The 21,149-nt window shown below is 43.1% G+C and overlaps 1 protein-coding gene across 2 annotated transcripts; it reads right to left on the reverse strand.

Moving 5' to 3' along the window:
- Window positions 1–3,195: 3,195 nt before the first annotated feature.
- LOC310682479 (carbonic anhydrase 13-like) lies at window positions 3,196–19,724 on the reverse strand. 2 transcript variants are annotated; one of them, XR_014513906.1, is made up of 8 exons: window positions 19,497–19,648; window positions 14,267–14,464; window positions 12,731–12,849; window positions 9,999–10,094; window positions 8,666–8,728; window positions 6,181–6,815; window positions 5,738–5,812; window positions 3,196–5,158 (listed from the first exon to the last, which is right to left on the reverse strand). XR_014513906.1 is itself a non-coding variant. In XM_083451417.1 (7 exons), the coding sequence occupies exons 1-7, from the start codon at window positions 19,525–19,527 to the stop codon at window positions 4,780–4,782; spliced, it is 777 nt and encodes a 258-aa protein (XP_083307543.1). In that variant the 5' UTR covers window positions 19,528–19,724; the 3' UTR covers window positions 3,196–4,779. The 2 variants fall into 2 exon arrangements, 1 of the variants encoding a protein (XP_083307543.1); XM_083451417.1 differs by lacking the exon at window positions 5,738–5,812 and having other exon boundaries at window positions 3,196–4,893; window positions 6,660–6,815; window positions 19,497–19,724.
- Window positions 19,725–21,149: the final 1,425 nt, after the last annotated feature.

Raw genomic sequence — 21,149 nt, forward strand, 5'->3', positions numbered from 1 at the left:
GATCATTACAGCTAGGGGTTGTTGCTAAAATATCCGGCAGTGAAACAATTAAGATGGTGGTGAAAGGACTCGGTTGTCTGTGGCCTTTCGACCTGTCAACACATTTCATAGACCTGTTTGGTTCTTTTTATACTGCTCCTTCATTGTAAAAGGATGAATGATCTTTGAAAAAGCCTTGTACTTGAAAGGAATTTAGATATGCACTCTTGTACCTGAACCATTGTTTTAGTCTGCTGCATTCTCAAGAGGCTGCTCTCCTAGCAATGAGCAAATAGTTTTAATGAAAGCTGAAAAGTTACAAGCTTCGGAGCAGGTTGTACCAGTCTCTGCTTTCGTCTCTCTTGTTTTGAGCCTTTGCTGCAGGTATTAGTACAGGTATCTGTCCCATCCTTATTGTTCTAAAATGCTGACAATTGTGAATTGTCAAGCCACTGCTTTATGCCTTTTGGCTGTGCTGTTTTAACAAAATAGAAAAATGTTGCTACCAACTCAGCTACACCATCTACTGTATTTCTGAGTCCATCGCCATCCAAAGCTAAATCTTGATTATTTTTACCTATTCTACCTATTAAAAGCTATGGATATATAGTGAGTGAGCAGGTCTTGTACAAAGTTTTTTTTTGGGGGGGGAATAAATCAACAGATTCCTCTTTTAAAAACCGTCAATCCAAACTCTAATTATTCCATGTACAAACTAAGTCAGGAGGGAGTCCATGACAAGGGGAACCCTCCACAAATCTGCTGAAACAGAGATACACATCAGCCTTTTGTAATAATGTCCATATTATGACAAATAGTGTTATTCCACAGCATAATCCTATACATGCTTCCGGAGTTCAGTAGGGCTTATTCCTAGGAAAGTGTGAACAGGATTGCAGTGTTGCAATTAAGAGAATTGAAGTTGATCTGAGTTACAACAATTTGGACACTGGTGGCGCTGTGCTCTAAACCACAGAGCCTAGGGCTTGCCGATCAGAAGGTTGGCAGTTCGAATCCCTCCTACCAACCTAGCAGTTCGAAAGCACATCAGAGTGCAAGTAGATCAATAGGTACCGCTCTGGCGGGAAGGTAAACGGCGTTTCCGTGTGCTGCTCTGGTTCGCCAGAAGCGGCTTAGTCATGCTGGCCACATGACCTGGAAGCTGTACGCCGGCTCCCTCGGCCAGTAAAACGAGATGAGCACCGCAACCCCAGAGTCGTCCACCATCAGGGGTCCCTTTACCTTTACTATCTTGTACTATACTCGTAGGGATGCGGGTGGTGCTGTAGGTTAAACCAGAGCCTAGGACTTGCCGATCAGAAGGTCGGCAGTTCGAATCCCCACGACGGGGTGAGCTTCCGTTGCTCTGTCCCTGCTCCTGCCAACCTAGCAGTTGAAAAGCACGTCAAAGTGCAAGTAGATAAATAGGTACTGCTCCAGTGGGAAGGTAAGCGGCGTTTCTGTGCGTTGCTCTGGTTTGCCAGAAGCGGCTTAGTCATGCTGGCCACATGACCTGGAAGCTGTACGCTGGCTCCCTCGGCCAGTAAAACGAGATGAGCACCGCAACCCCAGAGTCGTCTGCGACTGGACCTAACCATCAGGGGTCCCTTTACCTTTACTATCTTGTACTATACTCATAAGTCCCATGAATTCTCCAGCCTTTGCATGAAAAAAGGTTTGTGATTATCTCTTCAAAGGAGTCAAGTGCTTTTCTTGATTTTAATTGTCCATGTATATTTCATTGCCTTTTGAATGGCTCAGCTCACTAATCATCTTAAAGCTAACTTAACGGCTTCAAGTAATGATAACCCATCAAGTAATGATAATCTACATGTTGAGTATTACTTTGCTTGTAGTGACACCTACTGATTGGAAGGAGCTGTTTACTTGCTTCAAAATATGTTGACTTTTGTCCAATTAATTAGCGAAGTCTTTGTTGAGCCCTGTTGTATGGAAGATTAGTGCATTTGTGTTATTTTTTGTATAGCTATTTTATATAGCTATTTTTTATATAGTTGGATTAACCCATCATTTCTGCTGAACGCAGAAAAAGCAACCTTCCTTGTAGGTACAAGGTTCAGGGATCTGATGCTGGCTCCTTTTGACCCAAAATGTAGTCTTTGTGGTTTACATTTAAGAGGTGATTTGTTCTCTTTTTCCTGGAGTGTGCTGGTGGATGTGTAAAGGAAGAAATCAGTTTGAGATAGACAGAGAAAGTGGCGAAGAGTGAGTTTTGAGCTCTGGAAACAGCTTGGGGTGTTTGCTGCCTCTCTGGGGATCTGATGAGGGGCTGTGAATCTGCTGCCTGCAAGCATGCTATGCTGTTTGCCTCCACCTATTGTATGTTCAACCTATATATTTGGAAATAAACCAAAATGCTGTAAGAGTCCAGTGGCCTCTCCTTCAACAGAAACCAAACCCAGTTAAGCACTGCTCCAGGATGTCTCACTACTTGGGGAAATGGAGGGATAAAAGCAGTAGGGTGTAGCCACAGATTTCTTGAACTGCACAAACGCAGTATTCTTGAGCGGCAATATGCCTCAGCAGCTAAGACAACCGATGTATTTTTATATTTTGAGCTGCCCTGAGACCTACGGATGGACGGCAGTATACAAATTTAATGATGATGATGATAACCCAACATTAAACATTTGCATCAGTGTATCTGTCGGTAACAACAGATCAGTATTGCTAAAATGATCCAACTTCATGATTTGTAAATGTATTGGTTAGCCTGGGCCAATCTGGTTTGTTGGCAGTGGGCACACAATCTCATGCACACCTATGCAGAAGAAATCCACACTGAGTTCAGTTTGGCTTGCTCCTAAGTCAGTTTGCACAGGGCTGTGACCTGAGTCTTGGCATCCAGCTTATTTTGAGTTACCACAGTGAAGTGTACAATGCCACTCACTTGGAAGCAAGCCCCACTGAAATCAAGGGAGCTGACTTGCCATCCATAGGCGTGTACTGCAAAAACTTGAGTCACAAATTATTTCTGGTGTAGCAGAATCCCATTGCCATCAAGTGGAACTTACATCCAAGGAAATGTGCCCTAGGACCTTAGTGTAAGCTCCGGGCACCTGGCCTCAATCCCAACTTGTTTCCATTTACAGTGCAATTAAAAAAAAATGATTCTAACAGGCAACTGAACCTAGAGCAACATGTTGATCTATTCATGTGTGCAGAGTAAAAAGAAACAAACAAATCATGAAAACATTTGGCTCACTTGCTTTTATTTATTTCACAAATATAAAGTTGCAGAATAAACTCAATTTATTGCTAATAAATTATGAGAACACCCCCCCACCATTTCATGCAATCAGTCAATTTAGCTTCACTGTTTTCCTGTCACAACGCAAACAACTTTAGAATCTTCCATGCAGCCATTCAGACAACATGAAAATATTAGGTACAACTCTGGACTGAATATATATATATATATATATGTAAATATACCATAGGCAAAGCATCATTAACATCCTGACATACAGACATGAACGTGCAATCACACACACACACACACACACACACACACACACACACACACGTTCTATGAACTCATGTCTCTACTAGTAAAGGTAAATTGGAAAAATGCCGCTGGTGACATCGCTATGTTAGCATTGCCACAGCTCTTCCCCTGACACTTCAGTGGCTCTGTGTTTCATGGAGTGGGAAAATGCTGATATGATTGTCTCGTCACACTTTACCCCCAATAATTAGTGACCACGCAGATGTGGGGCAGCAGCTACCACACTTCTCCTTGTAGTAGCTCCACATTTCGGCCACCAGAGGCTTCTGCTCCTTAAAGGTGCTTTGCTCAAAAGGCCTCAATTCCTTTTTTAAGGCTTAAGGTATTGAAGCAGAGCTACAAGAATTCTAAGGAATTGGCAATTTTTGAGGTAAGTGAAGATTCCTAAGTCACTATCTAAGCCACAGCTAAGTCACACTTATTCTCTAGATATGGCCTCTGGCAAGGAAGTTAGGAAATAACGTGGCCCATTTTCCCCCTTCCAGTTTGTAGGGGGCAGGAAAAGGGGGCCTGTGGAGAATGCTTGGAGCGATGGCAGGAATCTCAGGTTCTCTTTGATCAGATCCCAGCACATCTATACTAGGCATTTAAGTGGGTTTGAACCTCTGTGGTTTAACCACTAAGATTTTTGCTAAAGGACACCCAGTGTTTTCATGCAGAAATGCTAGTGGTAAACCCAGGGCAAGTTGAAACGGATCCAAATGGATCATCTGGTCTAACCCTCTGCCTTAGATAGGCCACCCCACAACCAACATCCCCAACTGATATCTGTCCAACCTAGATAAGAGAGCATCACCATACCTAGCAAAACACAGGACTGGCTCAACTGCTACAGATCTGAAAAACTCTTATTTTGCTATAACTAACTATCTTAATCAACCACAATACAATACCCAATCTTATTTACTACAACATAAATCCTATTCTTTTTATTGAGTCGTGAGTGCCTGTCTATCATAGCAACAAAACAGTATCTATTAATTATAATACCTTAGCGTATTTATGGATTGCATGCTAAAAATTAGGGGAACAATCCAGGAAATCTGAAGCATTTTAAGGTCTGCCTATTTCACTTGAGAAACATAAGCATGGGCTTATACCTCTCCCTCAGAATACCTAGGACTTAAAAATGCTTTCTATTTACTGAAATTGGGACCTAATTAGAAGGTATCCTTTAAAAAAATATCATTAAAACTTAACATAACCTATTATGTTCTGCTTGCTAAATAGTATCAGCCATTGCTATGAATTATCATTGCTTTTTCTCCCCTTCAGTTTCTTCTCACTTCCCGGCCCCTTAAAGGCTGTGGCGGTCTGAAGTTTCTCAGCATGCAGAAGGCAGCTTCTCCCTCACCAGTGCAGAGGAGGTTGCGAAATTTGGCTAGCTGTGGATGAAAATGGCACAAGATTCAGCACGGAAGTGATTCAGATGCCCAAACTCAGCCCAAAGTTCAATTACACGCATCATTTAGGTACCCCCACCCCAAAGCATTGTCCCAATCCGAAACCTTCTGTGTGCGTCAGTGATTGGGAGATTACAGAGCCCCTTTGCATTTGAGATTGTTTATTATCTTCATTAGGAAAATAGCTTTGTGTGCGTGTTATCTATCTTTGCCTGTTCAGATAGCCCTTAAATCAGTGGTGGCCAAACTTGGCCCTTCAGCTGTTTTGGGACTACAACTCCCATCATCCCTAGCCAACAGGACCAGTGGTCAGGGATGATGGGAATTGTAGTCCCAAAACAGCTGGAGGGCCAAGTTTGGCCATCACTGCCTTAAATGAACTGAATAGAGAACCTACTGTAGGTGTGGCAATTCTGCCAAGAAGTTCAGACCTCATTACAGCAAGGGGACTCAGCTACATTAGTCAAGAAACAGCGTTTTGAATGTGTTATAAACATGCAACACCAGATGGCGTTAGAGAGACAGAAAATCCTAAGCAATTTTCACAGCCTTTTATTTCTTTTGTTATACCAATTTAATTTCTGACTTATTTATAGCTTTTTTTCCCCCCTGTGTGCAGATCCACCCAGGAAGGCTCCACACACATCCTCCTCCTACAACACTATATAAATGTTGGAAAAGTATATGCTGCCTAAATCCATTCACAGACACAAACTTGCAGACTTCCCACAGACATCTGGTTGGCCACTGTGGGAACAGAATTCTGAGCTAAATGGGCCTTTGGCTTGATGCAGCAGGACTCTTTGTTCTGGATACATTATGCTGCCTTGGATTCTCTGAAGGAAAGTGGGTTATAAGAAATATTAATAAATTCATTAAATCACTCTGAACTTGTACAAATCTCGTATAAGGTAAAGGTACCCCTGCCCGTACGGGCCAGTCTTGACAGACTCTAGGGTTGTGCGCCCATCTCACTCAAAGAGGCCAAGGGCCAGTGCTGTCCGGAGACACTTCCGGGTCACGTGGCCAGCGTGACATCGCTGCTCTGGCAAGCCAGAGCCGCACACGGAAACACCGTTTACCTTCCCGCTAGTAAGCGGTCCCTATTTATCTACTTGCACCCGAGAGTGCTTTCGAACTGCTAGGTTGGCAGACGCTGGGACCGAACAGCGGGAGCGCACCCCGCCGCGGGGATTCGAACCGCCGACCTTTCGATCGGCAAGCCCTAGGCACTGAGGCTTTAACCCACAGCGCCACCCGCGTCCCCACAAATCTCGTATACATTTTAACTAATCCTCACAATTTCTGCCAGCCATGTGGAAAAGATGGGCTGGGTGAGATTTATTTCTAATAACTATGCTTAGGCCTACAGCCTTGAACTTTCTGGACTTTTAAAGCTGGCGGCAGATATGTTCACCTAAGATCAAGATACAGTCGTACCTTGGAAGTCGAACGGAATCCGTACCGGAAGTCCGTTCCAAAACCAAAGCGTGGCTTCTGATTGGTTGCAGGAAGCTCCTGCAGCCAATCTGAAGCCCCGTCAGATGTTCAGCTTCCAAAAATAGTTCGCAAACAGGAACAGTCATTTCTGGGTTTGCGGTGTGCGGGAGCCAAAACGTTCAAGAACTAAGCCATTCAAAAATCAAGGTACACCTGTATAGTTGATTGTAAATATTCTTGTGGGTGCCATAGGCCTGGTTTTAAACTTGGAAGATGTTATTCTACAAGGCAGAGGTATTAAACTGCACCTGCTCTGAGCAAACGCTTATAGGCTCCCTGAGAATGATCCAGATGACACTTTCAAGAAGAGGAGGAGAAGTGAGGGAGCCAAGGTAAGTCCAGTAGTCCAGTGAATGGGGCAGCAGGCAGGAAGGATCAAAGTTGGTGAACCTGTGCTGTTTACCCTGAGGAGAGAAAGAAGTGAGCAAAAAACGTCATGCGCCATTTCCTATCTAGCTTATTGCTTTTTGAACAGGGAGCTGCGCTAGTCTGCAGCAGGACAAATAACTTGGTGTCTTGCGGCACCATAAAGAAGAACAGTTTCTGGGGAAAGGGGGGGAACCTTTAGGCAATGCTTTCTAAAGGTAAGAACTATTTGTCAGCAGAACAGACTGCCTTGGGAGGTGAGGGGCTCACTTTTGCTGGAGGCATTTGCAGAGAAGCTGGAGGGCCACCTGTCAGGCATTGAGCAGAGGGTTCAACTATGGACTCATTTAGTAAAAGGTAAAGGTAAAGGGACCCCTGACCATTAGGTCCAGTCGTGACCGACTCTGGGGTTGCGGGGCTCATCTCGCTTTATTGGCCAAGGGAGCCGGCGCACAGCTTCCAGGTCATGTGGCCAGCATGACTACGCTGCTTCTGGCGAACCAGAGCAGCACACGGAAACGCTGTTTACCTTCCTGCTGGAGCGGTACCTATTTATCTACTTGCACTTTGACGTGCTTTCGAACTGCTAGGTTGGCAGGAGCTGGGACCGAGCAACAGGAGCTCACCCCGTTTCAGGGATTCGAACTGCCGACCTTCTGATCAGCAAGTCCTAGGCTCTGTGGTTTAACCCACAGCGCCACCTGCGTCCCATGGACTCATCTACACAGCTGCAAATAAAATGTTTTAAGTGTGTTTTAAGTGAAATATACAATGTGACACTAGATGGCGATGGTGAGCCTTATGGAAAATTCGATGTCTTTTTAAAAACGCTTTAAGAAAAAGCATTTTCAGAACGGTTTTTATATGTGTGTAGATTCCACCTTAAGCGAGCGTCCCTTTCAACTTTAAAGTTCTATAATTCTATGAGTCAAGAGATTCATGTTAAACGTTCGTAATAACGCAACATGCAGAATATGCTTGAACAGCTAAACATGGCAGGTTTTCTGCATGTGTGTCCTGTTCTTTCAGCAGGGGAAGGAGCGTGGGTCTGCCTCTTTTCTCAAGGAATAAGGAATTGGATATAGCCAGCAGAGGCTCCATGAGCACCTGAGTGTTCCTATAGCTATGTTGAATGCTGACATATGTTTTAATCTGATGGTTGGCTTATTCTTCATTTTATTATTTTATGTTTCAAATAGCTGTTTTTAACTGGTAATTTTATTGTCGTTGTTGTTGTCCCCCCCCCCCCCAAAAAATAAACTGCTTTGAGGTTTTATTACAATCAAGCAGTACATAAATATTGTTAAATAAATAAATAAATACATTGAAGAACGTTGTGGGCTGTGGAAAACACCGAGAGCAGTATTCACCTGTCTTGCTCCATCAACATAAGGATTTCCTGTTGTGCAATGGGACTTCCCGCTTCTCCCCACTCTGTGCATGCCCTGCAACTCTCCTCTAGGGGGCTCAGGGAACCCCCCCCCCCAACAAAAACAGTTATGGGGGCATGCAGGGGAAGGAGAAGTGGGGTTTGGAAGTCCAGTTGCATAAGTGGAAATCCTTGTCCCTTCAGAGATAGTTACCGTATTTTTCGCTCTATAAGAAGCACCAGACCACAAGACGCACCTAGTTTTTGGAGGAGGAAAACAAGAAAAAAAATATTCTGAATCTCAGAAGCCAGAACGGCAAGAGGGATCACTGCGCAGTGAAAGCAGCAATTCCTCTTGCTGTTCTGGCTTCTGTGATAGCTGCACAGTCTGCATTTGCTCCATAAGATGCACACACATTTCCCCTTACTTTTTAGGAGGGAAAAAGTTAGTCTTATAGAGCAAAAAATACGGTACTTAGTACTGCATTGGATATAAGCCCAAATTTAGAATTACCTTACCTTAATTTTGATGGCGTCCAAATGGTCTGTGATTTTCTTCAGCTGCGAATTGCATTCACCCACCTGTAAATACAAAGATCAACTTATTTGCCTTGCTTAGGGAAGCTGACAGATTTGTAATTTTTCATTTTGTTGATTCTTTAAATTTATGAACTGCTTTCTCGTCAAAATGCTCAAAGCAGTGTAGAAGGTTTAAAAACTATATTTAAAAAAACGCCTTTTTAAAAAAGCCCAGAAACATGAACAATTAAATATGGAAACAATTCCAAAATATTGGTTAGTCCTTCTTGGAACATGTGTCAGGTGTTGGTTTTTTTAATCATTGAATAATACTAAAAGTTGAAGTTCTGTGAACCTTTGGAAAAAAACTTTAAATAGCAGTTGCTGGTGGGTCAGGGTCAGGACTGCAGGGAGAAGCGTTAATTCTTTCTTTTTGTGCCACACACCTAAAACGCCCCCTCCCCCAACCAATTATGCTGTTAGTTGTGAGAAGCAAACTTCTACTGATGCAAAAAGGAACTTCACTCCGTGCCAAACATCAGCTTCAAGGGAGGGGATTATTTGTTGGGGCTGAGCAGCAAGAGGAGTTATCCCTCTTCTCTACAGTTCTAATCCTGGTGTTTTCATCCGTCTCTCCCCCCACCCCTTATGTTTATTTCTGTATTTTTGAAACACTAAAGCAACATCAAGTGATGCATTTAGCATTGCATGTAGTCTGGCTCATAGCTTCCCTTTACATTTAACTTTAATGTTTCTGAGCACAATTCAAAGTGTTGATGCTGACCTTTAAAGTAAGGTTACCAGATATTTTTTCAGTGAATATGGGGACACTTTTCAACTTCAGTCAGAATGGATGGATTTTTTGAGGGGGCTGATTTGTAAATCCGGGGACTGTCCCCAGGAAACGGGGACACCTGGTAACCTTACTTTAAAGCCCTAAACGGCCTCGGTCCAGTATACCTGAAGGAACATCTCCACCCCCATCATTCTACCCGGACACTGAGGTCCAGCGCCAAGGGCCTTCTGGCTGTTCCCTCACTGTGAGAAGCAAAGTCACAGGGAATCAGGCAGAGGGCCATCTCAGTAGTGGCGCCCATCCTGTGGAACACCCTCCCATTAGATATCAAAGAAATAAACAACTATCTGACTTTTAGAGGACATCTGAAGGCAGCCCTGTTTAGCGAAGTTTTTAATGTCTGATGTTTTATCGTGTTTTTAATATTCTGTTGGGCGCTGCCCAGACTGGCTGGGGAAACCCAGCCAGGGCAGGGCATAAATGATATATTATTATTATTATTATATACATTAAATCCCCCTATTCGAAACCTCTCACCTGTAAGAAAACAGCCATGACTGCTAATCCATCTGCCTGGCCAGCAGCCTCCACAAAACTGGCATATTTGTCTGCGTTCCAATGGACCACGTGGAGCTAGAAAGCAAGACATGTACTACCATCAATCATCACTTTACTGAAGCCAGACATCTTTCCATAATATCTCACGAGGAGTATTTGGGACTAGTTTAAAACTTTTTTGTTTTTACAAGCCATCTTGAGGTATGAAGTCCTTTGGAAGCTCCATGCTTCTTGGTCCAAAGCTCTGAAGATCCGTTCTAGCCAGTCCTAGTCTTGGCCATTAAAAAAAAGCAATGAAACAGTCTCTGGCCTGTTCACATGCCAGCCCTGCCCACTAGGCCATGTTCCCCACCCTCATTTTCCCCTCGACAGGAATCCTCAGATATACACGCTGGATTTGAGGGCTTACACAAGGTCCTTGGCTGCTACGGAAGTGCAAATGAGTAAAATATATGAATTCTGACTGCTCGGTTCATTAAATCATTCCGTATTCTGGAACGTAAAGGTGTCTCAAAGCACTCGCACTTTTAGGTTCACTTTTAAAAAGCTGGACGGCACAACTTTTTAAAAAAATTATGCATGTTACAAAGAGGAAACAAATGCTTTCGATCGGAATGGCTTTTATTGTAATGGAAAACAACAAACGAGAAAGGACACAAGTAAAATCTGAAACACTGTGGGGGAGGCCCATTCCCAATGGCTTGTGACTTCTCTTTTAAAGGATGTATGTATCTTGTCTTACCACCGCTTCTGCACCACAGCTTGTTGGAGAAATCTTTTAAGGCCTGTTTCTTGTGTGAATCACCACCATCATCAACATCATTGGCACTCCCGTACGGCAGCCCGCTGGAGAAACCTGGATCCAGTGGACAGGCCATCCCAGCTAAGTGGGACCTTGAATCCATTATCCTGTTGAGCTCATCTGCCAGGGGAAGTTGTGTCGTCTTCTTTGACCGCAGAGCAGCTCTTTCTTCTTGCATGTGCCAGTTTGGCAGAGGTGCATTCTTGCATTAAAGAGCCTTTTTCTTCTTCTTCATGGAACTAAGCACTGCAATCTGCCACCTAGCCACTGATCCTTCGGAAGACTCTCCACCTGTATAGTTATGCCTGGTTCTGTCTCAATTCTAGGGTCCTTTTTTTCCAAAGCCAGAAGGGTTTCTCTATTGTTTCTTGAAGATGTTTATAACCAGCAGTGGGAAACCTTTTTAGACTGACTAAAGATTCCTAGATATTGCCTCTTTCCATTTGGTTTCTTAGATGGAACTTATTTTTGTTTTGTTTTCCAGCTATATGTTTGTTTTGGAACATACTGTTTTCTAAGCACCTCTTATTAATTCTTTATATTCCAAATCACCTGGTTCCTGTGGAAAACATAAGTCTTTAAACACTGCAAATGTCATTTCCCACCCCCCACCCCAAATTTATTTCCCCCACTGATTTTAGCCACTCAACGTATTTCCCCACTTTTCTCTACTTCACTAAGGACATTGCTTCTCTCTGTCTTCAGCACTTGCATTAAAGTACTCCCATTTCAGGTTACCATTCCATTAAAAATAAATAGATAACTGGACTCTTAAAAGTTTGCATCTTAATGTTAGTTAAACAGAAGCCCATTTACACTTTTTTAAGGTGGGGGAATCAATATTCCAAAGTGTTAAGTTACGAATAATGGCTTTTGCATGACAAGTTCCATTTCAAACACTGAAACAACTAAATGTCAGAGGTAGCAAAAATATTGAATACCCTGGTGCAGGGAAACCTTGATGTATCAAAAGTTTCAATGTGCACCTGAAGTTCCTTCACTTGGAAGTAATTCCTTGTTTATTTCAATGAAGGCAGTAGATACAAGTGTATATTCTTTTGAATAGAGCGGCCAACGCATCTAAATTACAGTGCGTGCATCAGAGCACACGATACCTTGATACTTAGTGTTTTCTGCACACAAGTGCTATAACCACAATGGATTCAATCATGCCCATGTTGCTTTAGGACATTTCCTGTTTATTGGAATGCTAATATTTTCTCAGCTTGTTTACAAGAATTCAACTAATGTTTTAGAATAAATGAATTCCCACAGAAGCAATGGCAAAATGTAAACATTTGTGTTTTTCTGTTCTGTGGCCTTCAGCAATAAACATACAGGACGGCCAACTCTCTGAGGACTGCCACACTTTATACAGCAGGTACGTCCTCCTTGTTTAGCACATGTACATGCAATGGATACTGCAACACTTGAAAGGGAAATGAGCATCCAGGCATACTGCAGACATGCGCTAGGAAGCCAAAGCATAGTGCAGCTCCTCCATGGAGGTCCATGTGTGCTTACTGAGATGTGTCTTCCTTCAAATATTGGTGTCCACCAATATATGGCAAACAATGAAATTATATATGCTGTGTAACGAGTGAAGCAGCCCCCATTAGTCAGCATAATTTATAGAAACTTTTCTGCACAGTATACAAATGAAAGGCAGATTGGTAATACAGCTGGATGCCTTTTCCAGAAATGATAAGAGGAAGATTTTGGGGGAGTTGGGGGGGGGGAGAGAGAGCAGTCCTGGTGAAGCATAATGAGATTTACAACTGTAAATGAATGGTCTTTCCATTGCAGAAATCACTTTGACATATTAAAACAGGCCTGCTTATCAAAGAATGGCTGTAAAGATGCAGTCAGTACATCACAACTATTCATATAGTTCAGTGGAGTCTTTTACCTCTGCCGCAAATTTTGTCCCATCCACTGCATGCTCAGAGCCAATATCATCACTGGGCCCCCAATGGAAGTGAACTTGCCGCAGCCTATAGTTTCCAATGAGTGGACCCCCACTCAGCACTAGAAATATAAAAATGAAGGATAGCATTGTTAGAATACTGGGAACCGAAGGGAAACATGACATTTCCTTGTCATTGCCAAAGGGGCCAAAACAAACAGGATGTGAAAGAAGTGCGACTGGCTATCCCAATTTTAAAGTAGTTGCAGGGAAACTCTGATTTTGACCAGAGTCACAGCACTGGAGTAGGGCTTTAACCCCCACCCCACCCCAATTCTCTGGATCTAAATCTCCATCTCCACCATAGAAAATGCAGGCAACATACAAAGGCAGGGAGCAATTTAAATCTGAAACATGTTGCTGGAAGAACTGGTTAGCTTGTCCTCTTCCAGCACTACTGGACATAGCACAAGGCTACAGTTTCCCCTGTTTCTCCTAGAAATTGCTGGACTACATGGATCTTTGGGTCGAATTCAGCAAGGCAGTTCTTAGAATTTCGGCACAGGTGTGTATCTCTGTTTTCTCCTCTAATACTAGCAAAATAATTTTTTGTATAAATAAGTTTGCCCATCTGCTATGAATTATTTTTTTTAATATTAAGATCTTCCACTACTGAACATAATAACATCTGAAATTAGCAGGTAACCACTTGACTTGCTGCTTCAATCCCCCTGTCCCTTAATCTTCTGATTTTGGGAGAATGAGTTTAGGGCCGGGACATAACTTGCTCGCTGACTACAGGCAAAAATGGAAACGAGAAATCTGAACTGCTCACATGAAATCAGACCTACGATCAGAAACAAAGGCTCCAACTATGCTGCAGACTAAATGAAAGCTGTGTTTGGAAGAGGAATTTTACCCATTTAAACAGGGTTCGTTGGGGGGGGAACTGTTCAGCTCACTTGCTGTGTATAAGACTGAAATATCTTCAGACAGGATGAGGCTAGGGCGTTTGAACTCTGGTAAATTCAGATAGATGCAATTGTGGATGTTATGAGAATTCTAAGATAATCTTAAATGGCAGGCCTAGCTCGCAAGTCACTTTAAACCATAGTTAAAATAAACTATGGTTTCTGGTGAAATGAGCAGTGTGCTGGTACATGAGGCTCGCATCACAAGTGTTTTGCTCCTCCTGAAGTCCTGTCTGTCCTTGGTAAGCAGAAACAAATCAGAAAGCTTGCTTTGTGTTATGTTGGTTTACCTCTGGTGGTTTATCAGACTTGCAAACCAGGCCTATCAATTGCAACATTTCCTCAAACAAACAATGAGTGCTGATTTTATGTGATGCCAAACCAGTCTCTGGTTAGTTTCATCCCCAGAGCACGGAAGGGAGAAGCAAAATGTGGTCTTTTGCCCATTCACAGCAAATCATAGTTTAAAGTGCCATGCAAACCAGACGACGTAATGTTATTTCACCTCAGGAAATACTGCGAACCGCCCTAAAACGAAAGCAGAATGAAATCTACCACAAAAACAAACCTGATTTATTTTCAGTGTCATCGAATTCCACACTGGTTGAGTGTCCATTGTTGAGTATAACTTTAGCGGAGGAAGGGTCATAGTTAGGGTAGAGAGGACGCAGAGTGGGGTCATATTTGGTCGTCTCAGTTTGGATATCAATGGGAGATTGACGGTCTCCAGTCGCGAGAGGGAAAAGTTCCTTCCAGCGAGAAGGCCCTAGAATGTATTGCAGTAGAAAAAGGTGTTCATTAAAATGCATTCCAGGCAGCCAGAGAAACAAAGGAATTGTCGTGAGAAAGTAATCACAAGAACCTACCTGGATTTTCTTATTTTTTTCTTAAAAAATATTATTCAGATAATTAAAAAATGGGTGGATCTAAAGGGATGGAAAGTACACCGCCCAGTTGTCTTTGGTGAGAGCTATAAGGCAGCTCTCTCTACATAAATAGGTCTTAATTCTAATATGAATTAAATACCCAAGGATGCGGGTTAGAACCCTCGGGTGGGTCATTTTCTGCCTACTTCCAGGCATTCTGGTCATTAGGAATGCAGCAGGCACCTGAAATTGACACACATGCAATAGATTCAGAGAACATTTCCCCACGAGCTGATTAATGTGCAACTGACACATCTAAAATGTTTCATTCCGGTTCCATTTCTATATGGGACAGCTGCATATTCCTGCATCGCAGGGGGATTGAACTAGATGATCCTCATGGTTCCTTCCAACTCTACAATTCTATGGTACCTCTGAAGTGGTACAATCAATTCAGCTACTATCTCAGATCTCTGCCATTGTTACATAGCCACAGTTGACCAGGCCCCCAGCCGTTTGGTGGCGTTAACTCACATAATACATGCATAGTTTAAATGACAGGGCTGAAAACCAATTTCCTAGGCTAGAGTTCAGTTTATTAGGAGGTGCCAGCCTTTGAAAGAAAAAAAAGAAAAAGAAGTTCTAAGAATCTTGGAAACTGGTGAAGGGGTTAGACCGCTCTGTATTAAACAACCCTACCCAGTTCATAAAACTGCAGTTCTCCCAATTCCTTGGGGGAAGGGAAATAATGGTTAAACCACAGATACACCATCAGATACTAGTACATTTTTAGGTGCTTTGGTGAGCAGCCCTGGAGATTTGTCCAATTTTGCATGTTAATGCATAATGTAACATTCTAAAGAACAACAACAACAAAATGCCAGCAGGGATGGTAGGAGAATCAGTTCTAGTTATCAGCTTCCTTTTATTCAAGAATTCTTCACAAGGGGAGGAATAGCTCCAGTGTAGCCTCACATCCTTAATACTGTCAAGAATGCTTTTAGTGAAACTTAGGGTATACACCTCCTCTGCTATCCTACCGGTGGCTTCCAGTTCCTTAGAATGTTTGTGAAGATTGTAAGCAGCCTTCTGGAGATCTGCCCATCAGTTTCCAAGTGATCTACCAGTGTGCAAATAAAAAACGCCAATATTGATTCAGATTTCCAGGAATCTTTGCTTTAATCCTAGCTGTGGGTCTCTAGCACCAAAGTGTTCCTCCCCTCCCAATACTGTTGGGGGGGAGCATGAAAGTTAACCCCCAAAAATTGTTTTCACTTCATTTTAGCAGTACGAATAATAGTACTGAATATTTGCATAGCACATTTCAGTTGTCCATTGTCCTTTATCTACATTAACGCAGAAATCCTTACAACAGCTTTGTAAGGTAGGCAAGTATTTTTAGCCCAAGATTGCAGGCAGAGGGTTGAGGCTGGCTTACTTACTGAAGGCAACCTACTGAATCCGACAAGATAACATCTTGACCCACTCTGGGCCTCTAATTCTCGGAAAACACCATCACACCTAGTGTTATCTGGGATGCACAGTTTGTTCAACGTCAGACATGTTTCTGCCTCACCAAGATTATCTGTCCCGCAGGCTTTCAAACTGTGTTTCTTACCATATGTGGTAAGTCAAATTATAGCCCCAAAATGGGTCGGCTACACAATTACTTGAAAGATTTTTCAGCTTATAGAATCACTTTAGCATATAGCACCAAAAGCACCACATTCCTACCACTGTAAATTTTAATCAACTTTTCAACTGTGCAACTTGTAAGTTAATTAAGCCTGCACAAGGACTTGTAAATTGGCTTTTGTTCATGGAAAACAAGGAAGTATTAATTTCATGCCATCTGATTTCGAGTTCAATCCTGTGCATGCTTTGTTCAGAAGTTGAGTCCTACTGTGTGCATATAGCAGGAATTCATAAGCAGTGTATGGATTACACTACCCAGGTCATTTGGTGATGCTGTGGTCTAAACCACTGAGACTCTTGGGCTTGCCGATCAGAAGGTCGGCAGTTCGAATCCCTGCGATGGGGTGAGCTCCCATTGCTCTGTTCCAGCTCCTGCCAACCTAGCAGTTTGAAAGCACGCCACTGCAAGCAGATAAATAAGTACCGCTGCGGCAGGAAAGTAAACAGCGTTTCCGTGCGCTCTGCTTTCTGTCAGGTGTTCCGTTACGACAGAAGCGGTTTAGTCATGCTGGCGACATGACCTGGAAAGCTGTCTGTGAACAAATGCTGGCTCCATCAGCCCGAAAGTGAGATGAACGCCACAACCCCATAGTCGCCTTAACCGTCCAGGGGTCCTTTACCTTTGTAATTTAAAGAAAGTTTGAAAGCTACTCATCTCTGTTACCGTGCCACACCTCTCTGTAGTAATGAACATTTTATCACCTGTTAACCATAGATGTGGAGTAGAATATATATTTAAAAAAACCCAAAGCTATTGAAGACTATTATAGTTGTAAGGAAATGATATGGTATTTCCAGTTCAGAACTCTTCTGTGTTTTCAACACACAGCACAGTTTGTAGTAGTACCACATCAGCCAAGGTTCCCCAGATCTCCAGTGCGCTCACACAGATTCTTGAAACCGGGGGTTCCAATGCGCAACTAGAACATTCCACACATTTTGTATGCAAAGCCCCCCATGAAAGAGAAAACACATGGGGCATCCATTCAACATTTTTATTCACACTAAAGCCCTGCATGTCACTAACACTGCTCATGATGTTTGCCAGTCATCTATTTAGTTTGCAGAGGAGGTACCTTGCTAAAGTATCATATATTATTAAGAAGACATTCAATAAATCATTTGGTGCGCCACCATATGCAGCAGAACACAAAGCTGTGCCGTTGTATCTTCAATATGTGTCTTGCTAAACAGACCTCATCCATCCTTCTGTTGCATCAAGATTAGGCAACTGCAACCCAATACAGCATAGAGGGCTTTTAACAATACAATCCTATACATCCAGTACAATCAGAAGCGAATCCCATTGAGTTCAATGGGATTTACTACCAAGGTGAGTAGTGAGTACAGGATTGCAGAAGGTAATGCTGAACCATTCCATTTACTAAGTTGCCTTGCCAGGTACATATGAACTAAGAAGTGCTGGTTTTAAAGTGGCATCATTAGTTAGATTATGTTTATTCCGTAAGGTAGAACAAGTATCAAAAGTCAGAGATCTCCCCCAGCTCCATTAACTGAGCCCCCAGAAATTTAGGGAATGCAAAGATGTATTCAGCTTGGAAGAATTAAGGGATACATCACAAAACAAGGTTGTTTTAGTGCAGAAGGAAATATGTAAGCTGCACCCTAATTGTAAAGGTTGATTATTGGCTCACACCTTTCTCTAGCACAAGATGCTGTATTTTATACTGTATTTTATATGCTATAATTTATTCATGATCCCTGATCCCAAAGAACCATCAGTTCAGTAGAATTCTCCAACTCCTGCTGTTCTACACTTTCTCCTCTCTAAATCCAGAGATTCCCTATAATATACTTTGAAAATCTGAATAGAGAGCTGCATTGACTACATAGGGAACCTCTGGATTTAAGATTCTTGGAGGAGAAAGTGTGGGACATCAGTAGCTGGAGGGGAAAGCCATATGAAAGAGGGAGAATTAAAGGAGGCACGAGGGGTATAGAAAAGCCCATAGACTGCATTTGCAAGCAGAAATGGGGAATGCAGGCAGAGGTGCCGTGAAATTAAAAAGAGCTGAGTTCTGCAACTGCTCTGTTTTATTTTTCATTGTTGCTTTAATCCTTGTTCCCCATTCCTCACTTTGATCTTTAGCCATTTAATATTTTTTTTAAAGTGTGCAGTATTAATTAAGGTAAAATTTAACTCCTTCACTCTATGGCATCGCAGCAAATCACTTTGGTGGTTCAACACCTCTGAATGCTTCATACAGGTTTGTGTTTAAGTTAAGTCCTACTGAATTCGACAGGGCTGCCCAAGTAATGGGGTTAGGACTGCTGCCTAAATCACTCTAAAACATGAAAGTAAAATTCATACTGGCTAGAATGCATGTTTGGTTTCCCTCCTGCTTTCTGACATGAACAACATTCACACATAACACAAAGAATCGAGTTGAAATACATGTGCTTTTGAGTGCCACAGAGAAAAGGTCTCATGTGTAGCACAGATTTCAGAGGTTTTACAGAGTTATAGAGTCCTTTATAGAAGGGAATAAACACTGTGGAAAGTAATGTTAGTTCAGAAAATATTATTAATGCAATACCACAAGAAAGGAAAAAAGAAACCAATTCATGTTAAACCACCACTGCCTTGCATCTGATTTAGCTATATATATATATATATATATATATATATATATATATATATATATGCCTTCCTTGGCCCCCCCAAAAAAACTACAAATCAGCTGCTGTTTTAAGTTTTGCAAGCCTTGTTATCAATTAAGAAGTTCCCCGTTATCTCCCAGAAGCAGCAATGCTTAAAAAATCCCTAGTTTAAACCCCATTTCAAAGCGTTAATTTGTTTGGCAAATTGTGATTAACAGCACCTACTACAGATCCACCCCCTCCCACCTCCACTTGCCTACAACTTGCAAACAAATCCCACTACTGGTCGCACCGCACTTAAAAAGTTGTCCGTGGCTTCTAACTCACTTATTGCACGGACTTTGCATATCGCCAGGGCCCGAATTAAAAACAAACATCTGCCAGTGTTTCTCAACCTGTGGGTCCCCAGCTGTTGTTGGACTACAACTTCCATCATTCCTAGCCAGCATGACCAGTGGTCAGGGATGATGGGAGTTGTAGTCCAACAATATCTGGGGACCCACAGGTTGAGAACCCCCCCTCACCCCAGCCCTTTCCCCCCGGGCTCCCTACAGCCCCCTCCCGTCCTGCTCTGATTGCCCCAGAGAGCCAGCAGCAGCAGCTCTCCCCCCTCACCGTTGTGCTCATCGTATCCCCAGTGCATCATGGCTAGTTCCCTAACGGGATGCTCTGGCTGGTGTCAAGGCAGCAGGGGCGCAGAGAGGCGGACGCTCCAGGAGGCAGGGACCAAGCGCGCCCAGGGCGGCCCCGCGGCGCCTTCTTATGCTCCGCGCACCCTGCAGCGCCGCGCTCGGCCGCCAGGGGACCCAAGCGAGGGCGTCGCGGCGCCACCCGCGGGGGCCCAGTCACTTGAGAAGACGCGCAAGGCGCAGGTTGTGTCGCCTTGTCTGGCCCTCTCTGCTCAAGTATTAGAAAACATTTCGAGACCGATCCTCAGCAGCTTTACTCCGAGCTTAGCCCCGCACAAGCCTGCGGGATCAGGACCAGCATCCTGTTCTTACGGTGACCGACTAGACGCGTGTAGGAAGCCTGCAAACTGGACGTGTGCAAGGCAGCACTCGGCCCACCTGCGATTCCCAGGAACTGGGATTCAGAGGCATGGTTCCTGCTGCAGTGGCAGGAGAACGTAGCTAGTCGTCCTAGCTAGTAGCCCAACGAGTTACTTCCTAGTAAGATGCGCAATGGATTAGGAACGTCGGGAGGGATTCGTGCTGGATCAGTTCCCAAATACATCTAGGCCAGCTCTTCCCACCCCCACCCCCCGCTCCCGTGCATTTGGGAGGATTTCCAGCGGGGTAGCTCTGCAGTGCGATCTGCTCGGAAGTAAGCCCCACTGAGTTCTATGGGGCTTGCTTCTGTGTAGACACTGCAATCCTCCTAAACAGGAATATTATGAGTAAGAAGGGACTAGAGAGGGGACTGTTAGCGAGACATCAGATCAGTCCAAGCCACAGCTAACTCATTAGTTGCACGATTGAGACGTATACAAGCCACATGGTAGCCTTCTCAGTGGTCGCGCCAGCCCTGTGGAACACCATCCTGTCAGATGTCAAAGCGATAAATAATTATAAGACACTCCGTAGACATCTAAAGGCAGCCCTGAATTGGGACGCTTTTAATGTGTAATGTTCTGTTTTGTTGTTGTTGTGTTTATGTATATTTTGTTGGAAGCTGCCCAGAGTTGCTGGGGCAACTTCTTCTTCTTCTTCTTCTTCTTCTTCTTCTTCTTCTTCTTCTTCTTCTTTACTACTACTACTGCTATTGTTGTTATTATATAGAAAAGTGGCAGAGCCATTAGGAGCTTATCAGCAATTCAACGATGAAAGTATTAGTGCTCCTTTAGTTTTAAAAAAAAAATCATTGGGGAGGGATTGAAGGGAAGCGTGTATTATTTTCATGTTTGGTTTATTGTATAGTTTGCATTACTAAAAACGCAAATAAAGACATTTAAAAAACTGTAGCTTTTAAAAATGTCATCTGTTTGGACTAATCACTTGGAAATTTCCATATATGATCTGCCTGGTGAGCTCCTCTATAAATGTGCCAGATTTCAAACCAATCCAGTTAAGATTGCCACAGCTATAGCAAGTTAGCTGCACTAAAAATTGAATATCATTCTTATACATATATTTCTTTCCAGTTCTGTTGAATATGTTTCAGGGAACATTATCACTTCATGTACGCTGGAAGTGAGGCATAGCAGGTGGTGGCATGAAGTCATTCTCAACTGAAAATAGGGCAATTAGTCAGCTCCTAAGCATAAACAAA

Source organism: Podarcis tiliguerta (assembly GCF_965153285.1).
Source record: "Podarcis tiliguerta genome assembly, chromosome: 7".
Lineage (NCBI taxonomy): Eukaryota > Metazoa > Chordata > Lepidosauria > Squamata > Lacertidae > Podarcis > Podarcis tiliguerta.

What these genes read in the sequence shown, in the direction of transcription:
- LOC310682479 (XM_083451417.1), bottom strand. Translation starts at nt 19,527, where the DNA reads ATGATGCACTGGGGATACGATGAGCACAACG. An exon ending in GGACAAAATTTGCGGCAGAG is followed by an intron (nt 10,095 to 12,730) that starts GTAAAAGACTCC and finishes CTTGCTTTCTAG; the next exon opens with CTCCACGTGGTCCATTGGAA. An exon ending in TAAGCGTTTGCTCAGAGCAG is followed by an intron (nt 4,894 to 6,659) that starts GTGCAGTTTAAT and finishes TTTCATCCACAG; the next exon opens with CTAGCCAAATTTCGCAACCT.